The sequence below is a fragment of the Schistocerca americana genome, chromosome 5, assembly GCF_021461395.2.
Source record: "Schistocerca americana isolate TAMUIC-IGC-003095 chromosome 5, iqSchAmer2.1, whole genome shotgun sequence".
Classification (NCBI taxonomy): domain Eukaryota; kingdom Metazoa; phylum Arthropoda; class Insecta; order Orthoptera; family Acrididae; genus Schistocerca; species Schistocerca americana.
The window spans coordinates 221,874,356-221,890,124 of NC_060123.1; the positions used below are offsets into that span (position 1 = coordinate 221,874,356).

The following is a 15,769-nucleotide window of genomic DNA, read 5'->3' on the forward strand; positions in this document are numbered from 1 at the left end:
CAAAGGAACCATCCCGGCATTTGCCTGAAACGATTTGGGGAAATCAGTGTCAGATGTGAAACTGGAAATGAAGACCATAATCGTGAACGAAGTCCAAGCAGGGTCTGCACCAAAAGGGCCATCCAACAGAAAGTCAGAGGAGATAACAGATAGACAACATGTAGGCTTGCCGCACAGGAAGAGGGAGTAGTGTTGCAAAGGCTGGGGACCCACAGTAGTCAAGCACATACTTACTGAAGAGCTGTCAGCTCCCTGGGAGTGACAAAAATCGTCATATTGTCAACAAATTCGTAAACTATTGGGAAATAGTAGGAGAATGAAATTTTGTATTTTGCATCCTTATGCATATTAAGTTTCTTGTTTAACACACATTTACTCTACGAGATATAAGAATCTGAAGTTTACATTTTTCCGTGCCACGATTTTCAAACCCAACTTTAGTTTCAAATTATCTGGCAATGTTGGATAATCAAGTGCACTTTGTTTTACAGTGCAAACCACAATTTTCCTAGTGTCTACCGAGCTCAGTTTGGAAAGTTTAATAAAATAGCTTTGTTGCTAAATCAGGCAAAAAACCCACGTTTTTCTATTTTTTTTTTTTTAGTACCTTCAATTTGCACTTCATTTATTTCATGATAAAAAGTGGTACATAAATGAAACCTTATATTTGAGAACCTTGTATTGTTAGATTACTACAAACCAAGTATCACAGTTGTCGTACCTGACCCTGAGATATAAAAAGCTAAACTTCAAAATTTTTTCAGGTGCCCATTTTTTCCGGGCAATTTTGCCTACAATTTTATGGCTGTATATGGCTTGTAAAATTCTTTGCATTATTATTGTTAAGAGAACACATAAAATTGTTCAAGATTGCCAAGTTCCATTTCTTTCAACAAAATATTGCCCCAGAGATAACAGCTCAAAATCGCCAAAAGTTCACGCTCACTCTGTGGAAAGTCATGCACGGAGTCAAGCAAGTGACTATATCTCGGCTAGTACTGCTTCGATGAATTTTAAACTTCACCATTGTCCACTAAGCAGGCAACACTGGAACGGTTCAGGCTATTGTAAAAATAAAGAAGGATAATAATCATACACTGACCTTGTATATTTATTACATCACCTACGAAAATAAATGAAATAATTTTTTTGCAGCCACATCAAAAACTTATGTAACTTAAAATAGTCTTATGGATTAGTCTTCACTCAGACCTTGTCCTTTTTTTCATGCATCCAGATCATCATTGTATTACTGCTGGAGTCTAGTTTTCGAAGGAATATCAATATTGTCCCCTTCAAAGTAATTCCTCTCAGCTGCAATACACTTTTGTCACATTTCTTATCCTGGAAGCACTTCTGGAACTCATTTTTCATTATAGTGTTCAGTTCCTTCAGTGATTCTGTTTATAGCTCATCAATGGTGGCAAAACAACATCTTTTCATGGTTTTCGTCAGCCTCAGAAGTAGAAAGATACTGCAAGGGGGCCACGTCTAATGAATAAAGTAGCTGAGGTAACATAATGGTCTTTTTTTGTCAAAAAAATTGTAAACAAGCATTGAGAAGTGGGCGGGTGCATTATCATGATGCCTTTTCTACAAGTGGGTTTGCCACACTTCTGGTAGTTTTCTTTGGATTGCTTCATGTAAATGGTGAATAACTTCCAGGTAGTATTCCTGACTGACAATATGACCATAAGGCAGGAACCCATGAGGCTCTATCCCACTGTAATTGAAGCAAACTGTGAGGTTAATCTTCATAAGTGATTCAAGTTGTCAAATATTTTTCGGTCGTGACTATTCAGGCAAATCCATTGGGACAATTCGGCCTTGGTTTTGATGTCATAGCCGTATACCCATGTTTTGTCACCTGATATAATTTTCTTTAGAAGTTCTGGATCATTATCAACTTCATTCAGCAATTTGTTGGTAATGTCAATGCAATGTTCTTTTGGTTTAAATTCAACAATTTCAGAACAAACTTTACTGCTACATTTTTCGAGAACAAAATATAGGAAAAAATTGCTTGGCATTAGCCAAAGGATATGCCAATATCATCAGCAAACATTCTGATGGAGATATGACTATTTTCCAGAACTATTCTCTTTATTTCTTCCACAATGTTGTCAGTAATTGATGTGCTAGGCTTTCAGGATGGTCGTCATCTTCAACGTCTTCTCGGCCCTCTTTGAAACATTTATAACACTCGTAAACTCTCATCTTACTTATAGTAGAGTCACTGAAAGCACCAAGTCAGTATTTCAGATGTGGTGCAGCACTCTATTCCATTTTACAAATAAAATTTAGTGCAAATTCTTTGACCCATTTTTCTCGTAAGTTAAAATTTGCCGAGCACTCTAAAATATGTATAGCATTTTCGACTGTCAACAAACTAAACATTCAAAACAACTAAAAATGCAAACATATGAGAACATGTTTATCAAAAAGATAAAAAAAATTAAAATCAGATGTATAAAGCCTGTGAAACTAAAAAAGTTCTCACTACTTTTTGATCACACCTCATACATTATGTTTTTCTGCCATGTGTCTCATACATGATGGTGTCCTGAATATTAGCCTATGGAATTAAGACATCCAATCTAGTGATGATATATATAGCAAATAATCATCCTGTTTCAGCTACTGTTTCTACAAATAACAGAACATTTAATCATGCAGTACTTTGTTTTTCAGATAATTTATCTGTATCTTTTCATATGAGTATGAATAACCAAGAGCACAAATTCTGTGAATTTTGGTCCCTAGTTGGTGCAGTCGCTAATAAATACACAGTAATGATAATCATTTATTTAAATTAATTAAATAATTAAAACCTGTTAAGTGATCAGAAACAAACCCATGCATGTTAGTACTATCTTCAAATTACTAGCCATATTAAAGAGTATGGTTGCTTCCTGTTGGTACAAACTACATAATTAGATTTTAAACCTGTTGAGAAATAGAAATTCATGTCTTGCTTAATGCAAAAAAAAGTGTGGGTTTACAGAGAGTTGTCCATAATTAAAACTCTTACAGAAATGCTACATAAAATAGGCATAATTTATTTACAAAAACCTTATGTTACACTTTCAACTTAAGACAGAATGAATAACAAGAAATTAGCATTCTATCACCAGTTGCAGTTAACACACCAGTCGGTATGAAATATACCGACCAGCTGTTTCGGAAGGCCTGATAATTTTCACCACCTGAAATAAAATAGAAAAATCAATTTTCACATTGGTTTATCTTTAAGCAAAAGAAAAATCTCAAACTACTGATGTTGGTGCTTCAGATAGGACACACTAAGATCAAAAAAATAAATACAAAAGCAAAACTGATATTTTCATCAAATGTTTATGTTCATTTTTGGGTTATGTTTTGAATAGGAAACTCGCTTATTTAGAGCAGTGTATGACGGGAAAACGTGGTCCCAGCACAACAATAGATCCCACTTCCCTACACATCAACACTAATCCATATTATTTTAAAATTCTGCACCAAATACTACGTTTCAAACACTGCACAATTCAGTGTAGCACTATTTGCTATTGATTTTGTCAAAAACAACTGACCAAGGCACAGAATACATCAAAGCAAAGACTATGGAAAGCAATTATCAACGTAAAGACACAGTAATTTTATTCAGAAGTACTTCATCCACACTCCAGAACAGCATATTACATATCCTGGCAGTCATTTACAGTGCATCCTTAATAAGATGCTTCAGTTCTACAAACAATATGAACAAAATTCACACCAATACAAAAACTGGCTGCCAATAGTCCACTAAACATGAACATGTACTATTTCTACATCCTGTGATTTATTATATGAACACATTGGTGATAGCTTACCATGTAACACCAAAGTTTCTCAAAGTTTCGATGAACAGAAAAATCCACAGTGCTTTACACCATCATATTCCATTACTACTCTCTAAACAGGTTTCATGAAATATTACTTGTATATGCTTCCCATTTTCTTTCTTTTCTTCTCTGGCTTTTACTGTAAATTATAATTAGAATTTAAAGTGCAGTATGCTGAATATTATACTGCCATTTCAAAGCTGTGGGTCCTATTACACATCCCATAAGCAACAACTTGCTTGTTCACTAATTGGCCTTATGCTGTGGCATCCACGTTATGTTGCTTAAGATATTACTAATCTATTTTTGACTCTCACTCCAATATAAAGTTACCCATTGAGCAATATGGGTTCCCACCACCAGTGTTGAACTATGCAATTCTAAAGAGTATCAGCCCTGCTATCTTTATCAACTGGTAAGCAAACGTTCTCTTGTGTTACATTCTCTATCTATTTACAAATCTCTACCACACTAAGATGTTTGATATATTTATTTTTCATTGCCTTTTTTAATTCACACGAGAACACACACAATATTGTAATTAAGGGATACCAATGCAATGTGGAAAAGCAAACCCAATTGTCACCTGGCACACAGGAGACAAAACACTCCAAAATGATGCCATGTAAGAACAAGCACAAAAGGGAAAATCATGAAAATACATGCAAAAAGAGAGAAATCTGAAGCAAATTTGCTATACCATAAAAAGGCAGACAGACAACATTTTGAAGTATGTAAATACAAATATCAAATAAATGACAGCTGATGCCTTACACGTTATAATCCACGGCGTAGTCATGAAGCCTGAAATTCAACACACTTATGTGCACACACAAGCCATACTGTCATATTTGTTGACTGCATGTGATCGCATGCTCACAAGGTCATACACACTCTACCGCACTGCCTTCTGGAGTTTGTTACTTTGCAATCTCTGTGTACAATTCTCAAGCATGTAGGTGTCCATTCCATGTGATTAGTATTTCACACCAAAATCACAGTCTATTATTGAGCTATTCATTAGTTTGCTCAGTCAGGCTGAAACAACACTCCACACTTCATCAGAGCTGTTTACCTGTCCCCGACGAAGACCAAAGTATCGACAAATAGGATCGCCTGTCTGAATCCGAGGAAGTTGGTTCTCCTTCAATTTGCTTAAAAATTAAGAAAAACAGAACTCTAAAAATGACGGCGAATATTACAATTTTGCCATCATAATGGAAATGTTGTTCCCTACACAAAAATCAGGCTCTGAACTGTCAGCCTTTCATGAAATTACAAAAAATGGTAGTATATTTGTAGAATAGATGAATGAACTGCCTTACCTAATGAATAAGATCCTAATATTATGTTTACTTTAATTATAAGGTGCACAGAGAAGTTGTGCTAACAGTTGAAATATACTACCCATTATGCCCAAGATAAAGATGTATGAAGTATGGCAGTGAGGACAGTAAAGATTCTTTGTTTAATCGTGACACTCAGAAAACGTGTAGGAAACTGCTATATTTAACAACAACTTATATACGTGTAATGAAAGTCAAGTGTGATGTCTACAATCATGTCCACATTTAAGTTAAGAGAAATCTTTCTGGAAGTGCTCAAAACTCCTAATTACCTGTGATTCCAATCTGAAGAATGGTGTTGACACTGAAACAGGCTTGAAAGTAACAATTTGTTTCTATGCAATAAAGTGCCACACTGATACAAGTTCCTATTAAATTTGACACTGAGCTTATATTTAAAATCTTTCACACAATTCACTCCCATTTACAAGAAAAGCGACAAAACAAATGGGCATAATTATAGATCAGCAAAACTAAAAATTTTTCTGCAACAGAATCCTTGAACATGTTTTATTCTCCAACATAATGGCATTCCTCAGTTAAAAGAAAATATTTTCCACCAAAAACCATCACAAGTTTGGGAAGCAACACCAATGTGAAATGCATGAAGATTGAAACTTTCTGGCACATTAAAACTGTGTGCCGCACCAAGACTAACTCAGTCCGGCACACAGTTTTAATCTGCCATGAAGTTTCGTATCAGCGCACACACTGCTGCAGAGTGAAAATTCATTCTGCACAAAGATTGCTTCACACTAAATTTTGCAAAACATGGCTGAAGAATAAATTATTCTGATGGCCAAAAGTAGGTAGTTCTTTTGTTTATATATGTCTAAATGTGCTTTGCAAACCACTCTGAAGTGCATGGCAGAGGGTACCCCACAGTGTACCATTTCTTAAGGCTTCTTTCCATTCCATTTGTGTACAGATTCCAGGAAGAATGACTGCTTCCACACCCCTGCACTGTATTTGGTCAAATCTCGTTCTTTCAGTCCCTGCAGGAGCAATACATTAATGCCGGGTCTTGAACCTATGAGGTAGGTTTTCAAGGACAGTTGGTGTCTCCTATTTTTAAACATCTGCCAGTTCAGGTATTTCAGCATCTCTGTAATGCTCTCCCAGGGGGCACACAAACCTCTGACCAGTATGCACTGCCATTCTTTCCACATGTTTGTGGGTCTTGCACACCTGAGTAATATTTTAGGATGGGTTATATGGGTGTATGCTGTTAATATGGGAATATTTTCTGTCAGACTTTTTGTTGTTGTTAATGTCGCCTAGTGACTCTCAGGCAGAATCTCATACAGCTTCTGAGGGTCACTGTTTGTCACATCTTGAGCTCAACATTGCCTTCCCTTTGTGAAAGATTAATAAAAAATTCATTTCACTGAAACATACTATGATGACAGTAGTAACACCTACTGATGCTGTGTAGAACTTTAGTAGTCTGGGTGGTGGTGCTACATAGAGGGTGATTTATCAACTTTCTACTCTTGTGGCGATATTCCTCATGATACATACTGTATAAATCAATCACGGTTATATGACACTGAAGTAATGAACTACCTGCTAAGAAGTGTAACACTGCAATACTCTAACTGTTTAACAGACTTTAAACACTGTATATGCATGTGGTCAGGTAGGGCTTCATTTGCTTAAAACAGTCATTGTATGAAAACGCACACACGCCAAGCAGCGATGTTAAGGACACACAAGAAGCACCTGTCAAGAGTTGGCTTGGAATAAGGGTTTTACAAACTACAGGCTGAAGACCTATGTGATACTGCCAGTCTGTACAGAACAGAAGAGGAATAATGAATGTTCCCTGTCAAATGTGATGTTAAATGAGTGACATCTGAAGAACAGGTGGGTGAATTCTGCATTGCTACAGCCACACATACACTATTAACATGTCATTGCTGCAGCACTGCTCCATGTAGTTGGAAGTTACAGAAGTACCGTCAAGTATCATTCTCGTGCTACTGCAAATATCAATGATACAGGTATTAGTATCGGTGGCATTGAGAAACAGGCAAAATCAAACAAGACTCTACGACCAGAGGAAGCCTGTCAGATTTTATACAGAACTAACAAACCTGGCAATGCTTCACAATTGCTAAATACGAGGGCAGTTCAATAAGTAATGCAACACATTTTTTTCTGAAACAGGGGTGTTTTATTCAGCATTGAAATACACCCGGTTATTCCCCAATCTTTTAGCTACACAACACTATTTTTCAGAGTAATCTCCATTCAATGCTACGGCCTTACGCCACCTTGAAATAAGGGCCTGTATGCCTGCACGGTACCATTCCACTGGTCGATGTCGAAGCCAACGTCGTACTGCATCAATAACTTCTTCATCATCCGCGTAGTGCCTCCCACGGATTGCGTCCTCCATTGGGCCAAACATATGGAAATCCGACGGTGCGAGATCGGGGCTGTAGGGTGCATGAGGAAGAAGAGTCCACTGAAGTTTTGTGAGCTACTCTCGGGTGCGAAGACGTATGAGGTCTTGCATTGTCATGAAGAAGGAGAAGTTCGTTCAGATTTTTGTGCCTAAGAACACGCTGAAGTCGTTTCTTCAATTTCTGAAGAGTAGCACAATACACTTCAGAGTTGATCGTTTGACCATAGGGAAGGACACCGAACAGAATAACCCCTTCAGCGTCCCAGAAGACTGTAACCATGACTTTACCGGCTGAGGGTATGGCTTTAAACTTTTTCTTGGTAGGGGAGTGGGTGTGGCGCCACTCCATTGATTGCCGTTTTGTTTCAGGTTCGAAGTGATGAACCCATGTTTCATCGCCTGTAACAATCTTTGACAAGAAATTGTCACCTCAGCCACATGACGAGCAAGCAATTCCGCACAGATGGTTCTCCTTTGCTCTTTATGGTGTTCGGTTAGACAACGAGGGACCCAGTGGGAACAAACCTTTGAATATCCCAACTGGTGAACAATTGTGACAGCACTACCAACAGAGATGTCAAGTTGAGCACTGAGTTGTTTGATGGTGATCCGTCGATCATCTCGAACGAGTGTGTTCGCACGCTCCGCCATTGCAGGAGTCACAGCTGTGCACGGCCGGCCCGCACGTGGGAGATCAGACAGTCTTGCTTGACCTTGCGGCGATGATGACACTCACTTTGCCCAACGACTCACCATGCTTTTGTCCACTGCCAGATCACCGTAGACATTCTGCAAGCGCCTATGAATATCTGAGATGCCCTGGTTTTCCGCCAAAAGAAACTCGATCACTGCCCGTTGTTTGCAACGCACATCCGTTACAGACGCAATTTTAACAGCTCCGTACAGCGCTGCCACCTGTCGAAGTCAATGAAACTATACGAGACGAAGCGGGAATGTTTGAAAATATTCCACAAGAAATTTCCGGTTTTTTCAACCAAAGTGGCCGAGAAAAAAAAATGTGTTGCATTACTTATTGAACTGCCCTCGTATGTACGGGAACTGGAAACATGTCCCAATCCCTTTCACCTTATCCATCTCCTCTTCATCCCTCACTCTGACCTTGAGCCTTGTTTATTGTTATTGCAAATGAAACTGAAGTCAATTAAATTGTGTGTGTAAACTGGTTGGGATCACTGGCATGCAAGGTATGAGAGAGGCCTCTCCAGCTGCCAGATATGTGAGGATAATATTTCAACAACAGTATTTCACATAGTTTTAATCTGCCAACACAAAGAGTTACAAAGTTCGGATGAGCCTGATTTTGTAGTAGTATTATAATCATAAGCCAATAGGCTACAAATACAACTTTCCTGTTTTGTGTTGGACAGCAACGAAGAAAACAAAACTATACATTTTCACAAAACAGTGCATAATTTTCTCTCTCACAATCAGGTTTAACAGAAAACCTGCTCATTGTCGCTTAAAGAAACACACAGAGCCTATGTCTTAAGTGTTTATTACGCGTCATGCAAAACTTTGAAGTAAATTGTTCAAGAACTTTGAGACTTTTAGAAATGTCTTGTCTTTATATAGTAGTATAGGTTTGCAGCTTGGTTAGTTCCCATTTTAACCATAGGACATCACACATCCCTTGAACAAAAAGTTGTGCCCAGTAGTTGAAGAAAGCACAGGTCACACAAATCTACAAGGAAAGCAAAAGTGGTCTACAAAAGTGCTTTGACATTCATCTGTTGCAAACCCTACAACAAATTCTGAGTTCAAACATAACGACGTATCACTAATAGAGTGCTCGCCATGCCAACCGGCATGGCTTCTGAAAATACCGGGTGATCAAAAAGTCAGTATAAATTTGAAAACTTAATAAACCACGGAATAATGTAGATAGAGAGGTAAAAATTGACACACACGCTTGGAATGACATGGGGTTTTATTAGAACAAAAAACACCACTTATTGCTAGACATGTTAAAGATCTCTTGTGCGGATCGTTTGGTGGTGACTGTGTGCTCAGCTGCCACATTAGTCATGCTTGGCTCTCAGGTCCCCAAACCTCAGTCCATGCGATTATTGGCTATGGGGTTGCCCGAAGTCACAAGTGTATAGTGATCGACCGACATCTCTAGGGATGCTGAAAGACAACATCTGACACCAATGCCTCACCGTAACACCAGACATGCTTTACAGTGCTGTTCACAACATTATTCCTCGACTACAGCTAGTGTTGAGGAATGATGGTGGACATATTGAGCATTTCCTGTAAACATCATCATCTTTGCTTTGTCTTACTTTGTTATGCTAATTATTGCTATTCTGATCAGATGAAGCACCATCTGTCAGACATTTTTTTAACTTTTATATATTTTTTGGTTCCAATAAAACCCCATATCATTCCAAGCATGTGTGTCAATTTGTACCTCTCTATCTACATTATTCCGTGATTTATTCAGTTTTCAAATTTATACTAACTTTCTGATCACCCGGAACTTATCATTCGAAACCAAACTATCAATTTTTTCATATAACATCCTGAAAGCGACGGATCAAGAAAACTGGGTGGATGCAGTATTTGTTGACTTCCAAAAACATTTGAGTGGGTATCACCCCTTTGATTATTAACAAAAGTATGATTACATGAGATATAAAATAATTTGTGATGGGACTGAGGATTTCTTGGTATGTACGATGCAGCAGATTACCTTGGCTAGTGTGTCATCGACAGGAGTAGAAATAACGTCATTTATGCCCTCGAAAGTGTGTTGCAAATCTTGTTGTTCATACTCTGCACGAATATCCTGTCGTATCTTGATAAGATTTCAAATGGGTGCAAAGACTGTCAACTTGTTTTAAATGTTCAGAAATGTAAAACTCTGCACTTCATCAAATGCAGGAAAGAGTTCTACCCTATGGATCACAACTGGAATGTTAACTTCTACACGTATCTGGGTGTAACAGTATGTGAGGACATGAAACAGAATGAGCACACAGGCTCAGTTGCAGGTAAAGCAGATTGCAGACTTTGGTTCATTGATAGGATACTGGGAAAATACAGCCAGTCTACAAAAGAGACTGCTTACAAATCACTTATGCACCCCATCTTAAAATATTGCTCAAATGTGTGGGGTCCATACCAAATAGAACTAACACGGGAAACTGAGTATCTACAAAGAAGGGCTGTACAAATAGTCACAAGTTAGCTTGACTCGTGTGAAATGTTGAAGAACCTGAATTGACAGACTCTTGATTGTAGACACCAATTATCCAGTGAAAGCCTACTTACAAAGTGAGCAAAAATGTTAAGTGAAGAATCTACACAGATTCTACAGTCCCCGATATATTGGTTGTGCACAGAGCAGGAAGAAAAGATTAGACTAATTACAGCATGCACAGAGGCATTTACGCAGTTGTTTCTTCAATGCACAATACACAACTGGAGCAGGAAGAAACCCTAATGTTTGGTACCATGCGAAGTATCCTCTGCCATGCATTCACGGTAACTTGCAGATTATGTACTTATAAGTAGTAAATAAGCCTAGATCATTCTGAAATTATGCAACTGCATCACCAATTAGAATTAAAAAGTTGTATTTGTTCAACTACTTTATTTCAAACAATAGGAGGTCTTACTGTATCTATGTATCATAGTCTTATTCCATACCTATGGTGACATGCACCAGATAAGGAATTCTAATGTGTCTATAACCTGCAGAACATCAATTGTTTCTGATTCATTGTTTAACACAGAATCTAAATTACTAATTTCCACCATGGTTTCGTTGATCAGCACAACAACGCTACACTGATCAACCAAAAGCAAGCTTGCACTTATAATAGCTTAGGAAAATTAATGAAAAATTTTATTAATGTGACTATAATTACCAGGGACTGGAAAATGTAGTATCTATTTTTGGCCAAATTCACATCTACACTGACTGTTTAAAAAAAACACTGGTTGGGAACATTATGATTAAAATGTTCGGTTTTGCGAGAACTTCAACAGTCTTTTCCCAAAGTGGCCTTAGTTTTCTTTGTTTGGCTGTATTTAAGCTTTCAACAAAAGATTGTTGTCGGAAAGAGTAGCATTTTCCGCACCAGTGAACTGAATGTGTGTCTGAATTAAAGTGCTTCTGGACATTATTTGCCTTGTCCCACCCAATTTGATAATTACAAAATCCACATACCTGTTTATTGGTTAGCAGTTTCATATAACAGCTGTGATGTAGGGTCCAGAAATGAAAGTCTGCAACTTATTTCGATGTTTTAGAGATGTTCTCACTTTTACTAATGACAGATCTGGACTATATTACCAGATACGCTTTTCTGACTACAACTTGTATTTCAATAGCAGTCTGACCTATTTTTGACATATATATAAGTTTTTGTACTTGAAAATGGCCTAAGGCCATAATCACCTTTGTAAAAGTACAGAATAAAAGTTATTACTGTCAGATGGTGGCAGCATCACTCAAAAAATTTTATTTTCCAGTCACTATAGCACAGAGTGCGGACACTATATAGTGACTGTCACGTACGTAAACAAACTAGAATTTTGAGTGCCAGAGAGGGGAGGAGTGGTGCAGGGAAACAAGTCCCACCTCCCTCTCATAGGGCAGCAGCCCAAATTAATGTTCTGCGAAAGATCTCTTCTGGATCCATGATGGACCAGGTTTTGTCACATAACTAATTTTAAAATAAGAAAACAATGAGCAAAACACAACACAAAGCATTTGAGAACAGCTACTGTACAATTGCTTGTTGAAGATGGCAGAAGATGCCTCAAAATGCGAAATTACCTAATAGGGAATTGTGTCCAGGTAAAATATTTTATCAGAGATAGTTTGAAACAGCATCATTTTCTGCATATAAATATCGAAAATGTAACCAACTTCAGTTAATGGTATTTTACATCACCTGGCAAAGCCCAATTTGGAGAGAGAATCTGTATAATAAGAAACCAATTGCAAAATAAAAAGTGCACTAACGTAATGTGTCAATGTGCTTGATGCTGTGTTGCTGTTTTAATTATTGGTGGTTGAATAGTTTGTTGCACACCACGTAATACAATGCAGTACCGTACTCTGGCGTGGGACCTAGCATTTTATGACAAAGAAACATGCACGCTTGTTTTTTAGCATAAGCTCAAAAGTTGGTATAATGCGGGCACACTAATAAGGCAAATTAGGTGGCATATTTTTTGACCTGTGATTGCTTCAAATACCATCTTGGGCCATGGGAACACTGTCATCCTTTGTTCACCAAGATCAGAGTACTGACAGTGATAAAGATTTATATATAGTTATAACTGTTATATGCTAAAAAAAAGTAATGGTTTAACAAAAGAGAAAATATGCACTGCCATGACACCAGAAACAAAAGGAGTATTGACACTCCTAGGTATAGGCGCACAAAAATTTGCAACTCTTTTCTACACTACATACACCTCTCAACAATTTTAAATGTAAGTTATATATCAGGTCTACAGTTTAAGAGAATTCTCCGATACTTGCAGTGTTCAAACTGAGATTTAATATTATGACTGCAATTCTGTATAACTAGTCAATGTAGGATAAATAATTTGTACATGTAATGTGAAAATTAATCAATACAGTGGCTGCTACTGAATCATGTCATCAATGCAAAGCCACTACATGATGTCAATGGAAAATAAAGAATCTGCATTGTGAAGAGCCATTTAGCATTATAAAAGGGGATAATTTAGTTAATTACATAACTTTTTTTCTAGCAGGCACTAAACAGTACTTGTGAAGGAAGCCAATGGACACCTAAGGCTACAGAAGATTCAACAGCAAAATGGAAGGTTTATCACAATCTTTCCTGTCGTTTTAAGCTCAAATCACACACAATAATCATCTCAATTTCCAAATGCATGCAGAACTTCCTGTTATACTAATCTATCTGCTTAAAAACTCCTCCAAAGCAGAGCAAATTATTAAGTGGAAAGTACAGGAACACTGAACTAAATTGTCAAATCCATCTAAAGGTTGCCTTGGATGTCTAATCTTTGTCCAAGTAACCAGGAACATAATTTTTTGATCAAGATTAATCTCCAACACAAATCGAGGGGGAGTCTCTACTAGCCATGAACATAAAATACTCTCTCTGTCTGGTTTAAGGGCATTTGTCTACTAGAACTGCAATTCAATTTGTAACATTCACAATACCAAAATGTTGACCCACATAATGTGGCTTAGCTGTTTTACACACAATTCAGATTAAAAGTCCAATCATGAAATTCAAAATACATCATCATTTAACAGAAAAATGTGGCACGGCAAGCAGCCAACCTTAAGAGATCTTTCAAGTAGTATAAATTCTGTAACAAAATACAACTGAAATTAAATGAACCAGTGCTAGTAACTGTGACAGTAAGCCATATTCTCCACCTGTACCGATTACAAGAAAAACACGTTTCAAACAATTAACAACAAATACTCGATTTTAGAAATGTATCAATATTACATGATTATGCCATACCTGCCCTCTTTTCAATCCAAAGTAGCGAGCAACAGGGTCACCAGCCTGGATGCGCATCAGTTGGTTTTCTTTCAGTTTACTAAACATTCGCTAAGGTTATAAAAAGCACACTTCAAACCAGGCAATGTCAGTAGCAAACAAGAAAGACAAGAGAGGGAGAGGGAGAGGGAGAGGGGGAGAGAGAGAGAGAGAGAGAGAGAGAGAGAGAGAGAGAGGGAGAATGTACATAGCATAGGGTCACTTCACCCAACAAAAAAAAATGTATATTAGACTGAACACACAAGTCTACACACCGTTATTCTTTTGTTATTAGAAGTTGCTGCTGCTGGCAACACACATTTTACATGAGACTCAGTTGAACAAATTATACAATAAATCTGCAGTTCCCATCTGACACTATCTATTAAGAGAGAATGCTAATCAAAACATAGTTTGAGACATAACCCTGAGGATTACAAACATGTACCAAAACAAGTGAACACAGTACTAATGCATTATCTAAATATGATTAATGTTAATGTTCCCCTCTTTGGCTGACATCTGCTGTCTCACAAATATGTCATCAAATAAAACACTGAATTCCTGACAACATATCTGAACCACGTGTGACATAATATGTATGCTGGCAACTGGGTAAATTACTGGAATCATGGAGTTGCAAGTATTGTCTCTGTTGAGGAGAGCTTATGTGGGCTGGTCCAGCAACAAGACCAGGTCCAAGTGGCTGCCAGCTGCAGTGAGCGAGTTAGGTGGCCAGAAGTTGTGTTTCACACGAGTCCCATGGAGAGAGCTGAAGACAGCTGGCTCACGAACCAGCACATGCAGGAATGTGAAGGCACTAACAATGGCTGTCCAGCAATATGACAGATGTTTTATAGTATGAAATAGTTTGAAATTAAGTAGTATTACATAAATTCGTCATATCGCAAAAACGACCACATCAGAGTAATCACGGCACTGTGGCCCAGGTACAGAGACCTTAATATAATGCATACTATAGAAACTAGAGAAGCTGCCTTTGAGGTTAAGCACTAAATGTTGCATAGCATGCTCGGAAACTGGTTGGGTAGGTGGAGGACAGGGACTAGCAAAGGTTGTGTCAGAGGGGATTATAGGAGTGAAGGATATGATGAAGGGAGAGTTCCCACCTGTGCAACTCAGAGAAGTTAAGTGTGGACAGCATGGACTGCGAAGCAACCTTTGAAGTTCAGCACAAAATGTTCCACGAGATGCTTGGAAACTGGATGATCCACATGTATCTTGCCCAGAGTTCAGCAATGGCCATTCATGCAGACAAACTACTTGTTAGTGGTGATCTCTACTTAGAATGCTGCACAATGGTTGCACCTTCAGTGGATGGAACCTAAGACGACACACCATGAGAAAATGGTGACAGTAACAATGAGTCCTCCACTACTAGCGATGATGAATACAATCATTATGTTAGAATAATTTATTTTTGTAATAAAACACAAATGTAAGCCTTGCCTTTAACATCTATGGTCATCAGTCGTCATAATGGGGTATTGGCACAGACGACCGATGCAAGTGTCATTGCTAACAGCATGATATCGACTCCGGTGCCTCTCCTGGGCTCGTAAGCATATCAGTTGGACCCTTGATGACTGGAAAACT

General features: G+C 37.9%; 1 protein-coding gene across 3 annotated transcripts in view; it reads right to left on the bottom strand.

Moving 5' to 3' along the window:
* Positions 1-3,036: 3,036 nt before the first annotated feature.
* Positions 3,037-15,769, bottom strand: part of LOC124616189 (DNA-directed RNA polymerases I, II, and III subunit RPABC1) — a 53,106-nt gene continuing 40,373 nt past the window's right edge. Inside the window, exons 6-8 of one of the 3 annotated variants that reach the window (XM_047144483.1) lie at positions 14,135-14,213; positions 4,942-5,020; positions 3,037-3,206 (exon numbers count right to left, since the gene is read on the bottom strand). In XM_047144483.1, the coding sequence (XP_047000439.1) occupies positions 3,079-3,206; positions 4,942-5,020; positions 14,135-14,213 (286 nt within the window). In that variant the 3' untranslated portion in view covers positions 3,037-3,078. The remainder of the gene's footprint in view (positions 3,207-4,941; positions 5,021-14,134; positions 14,214-15,769) is intronic. The other 2 variants (XM_047144486.1, XM_047144484.1) reach the window with 2 other exon arrangements.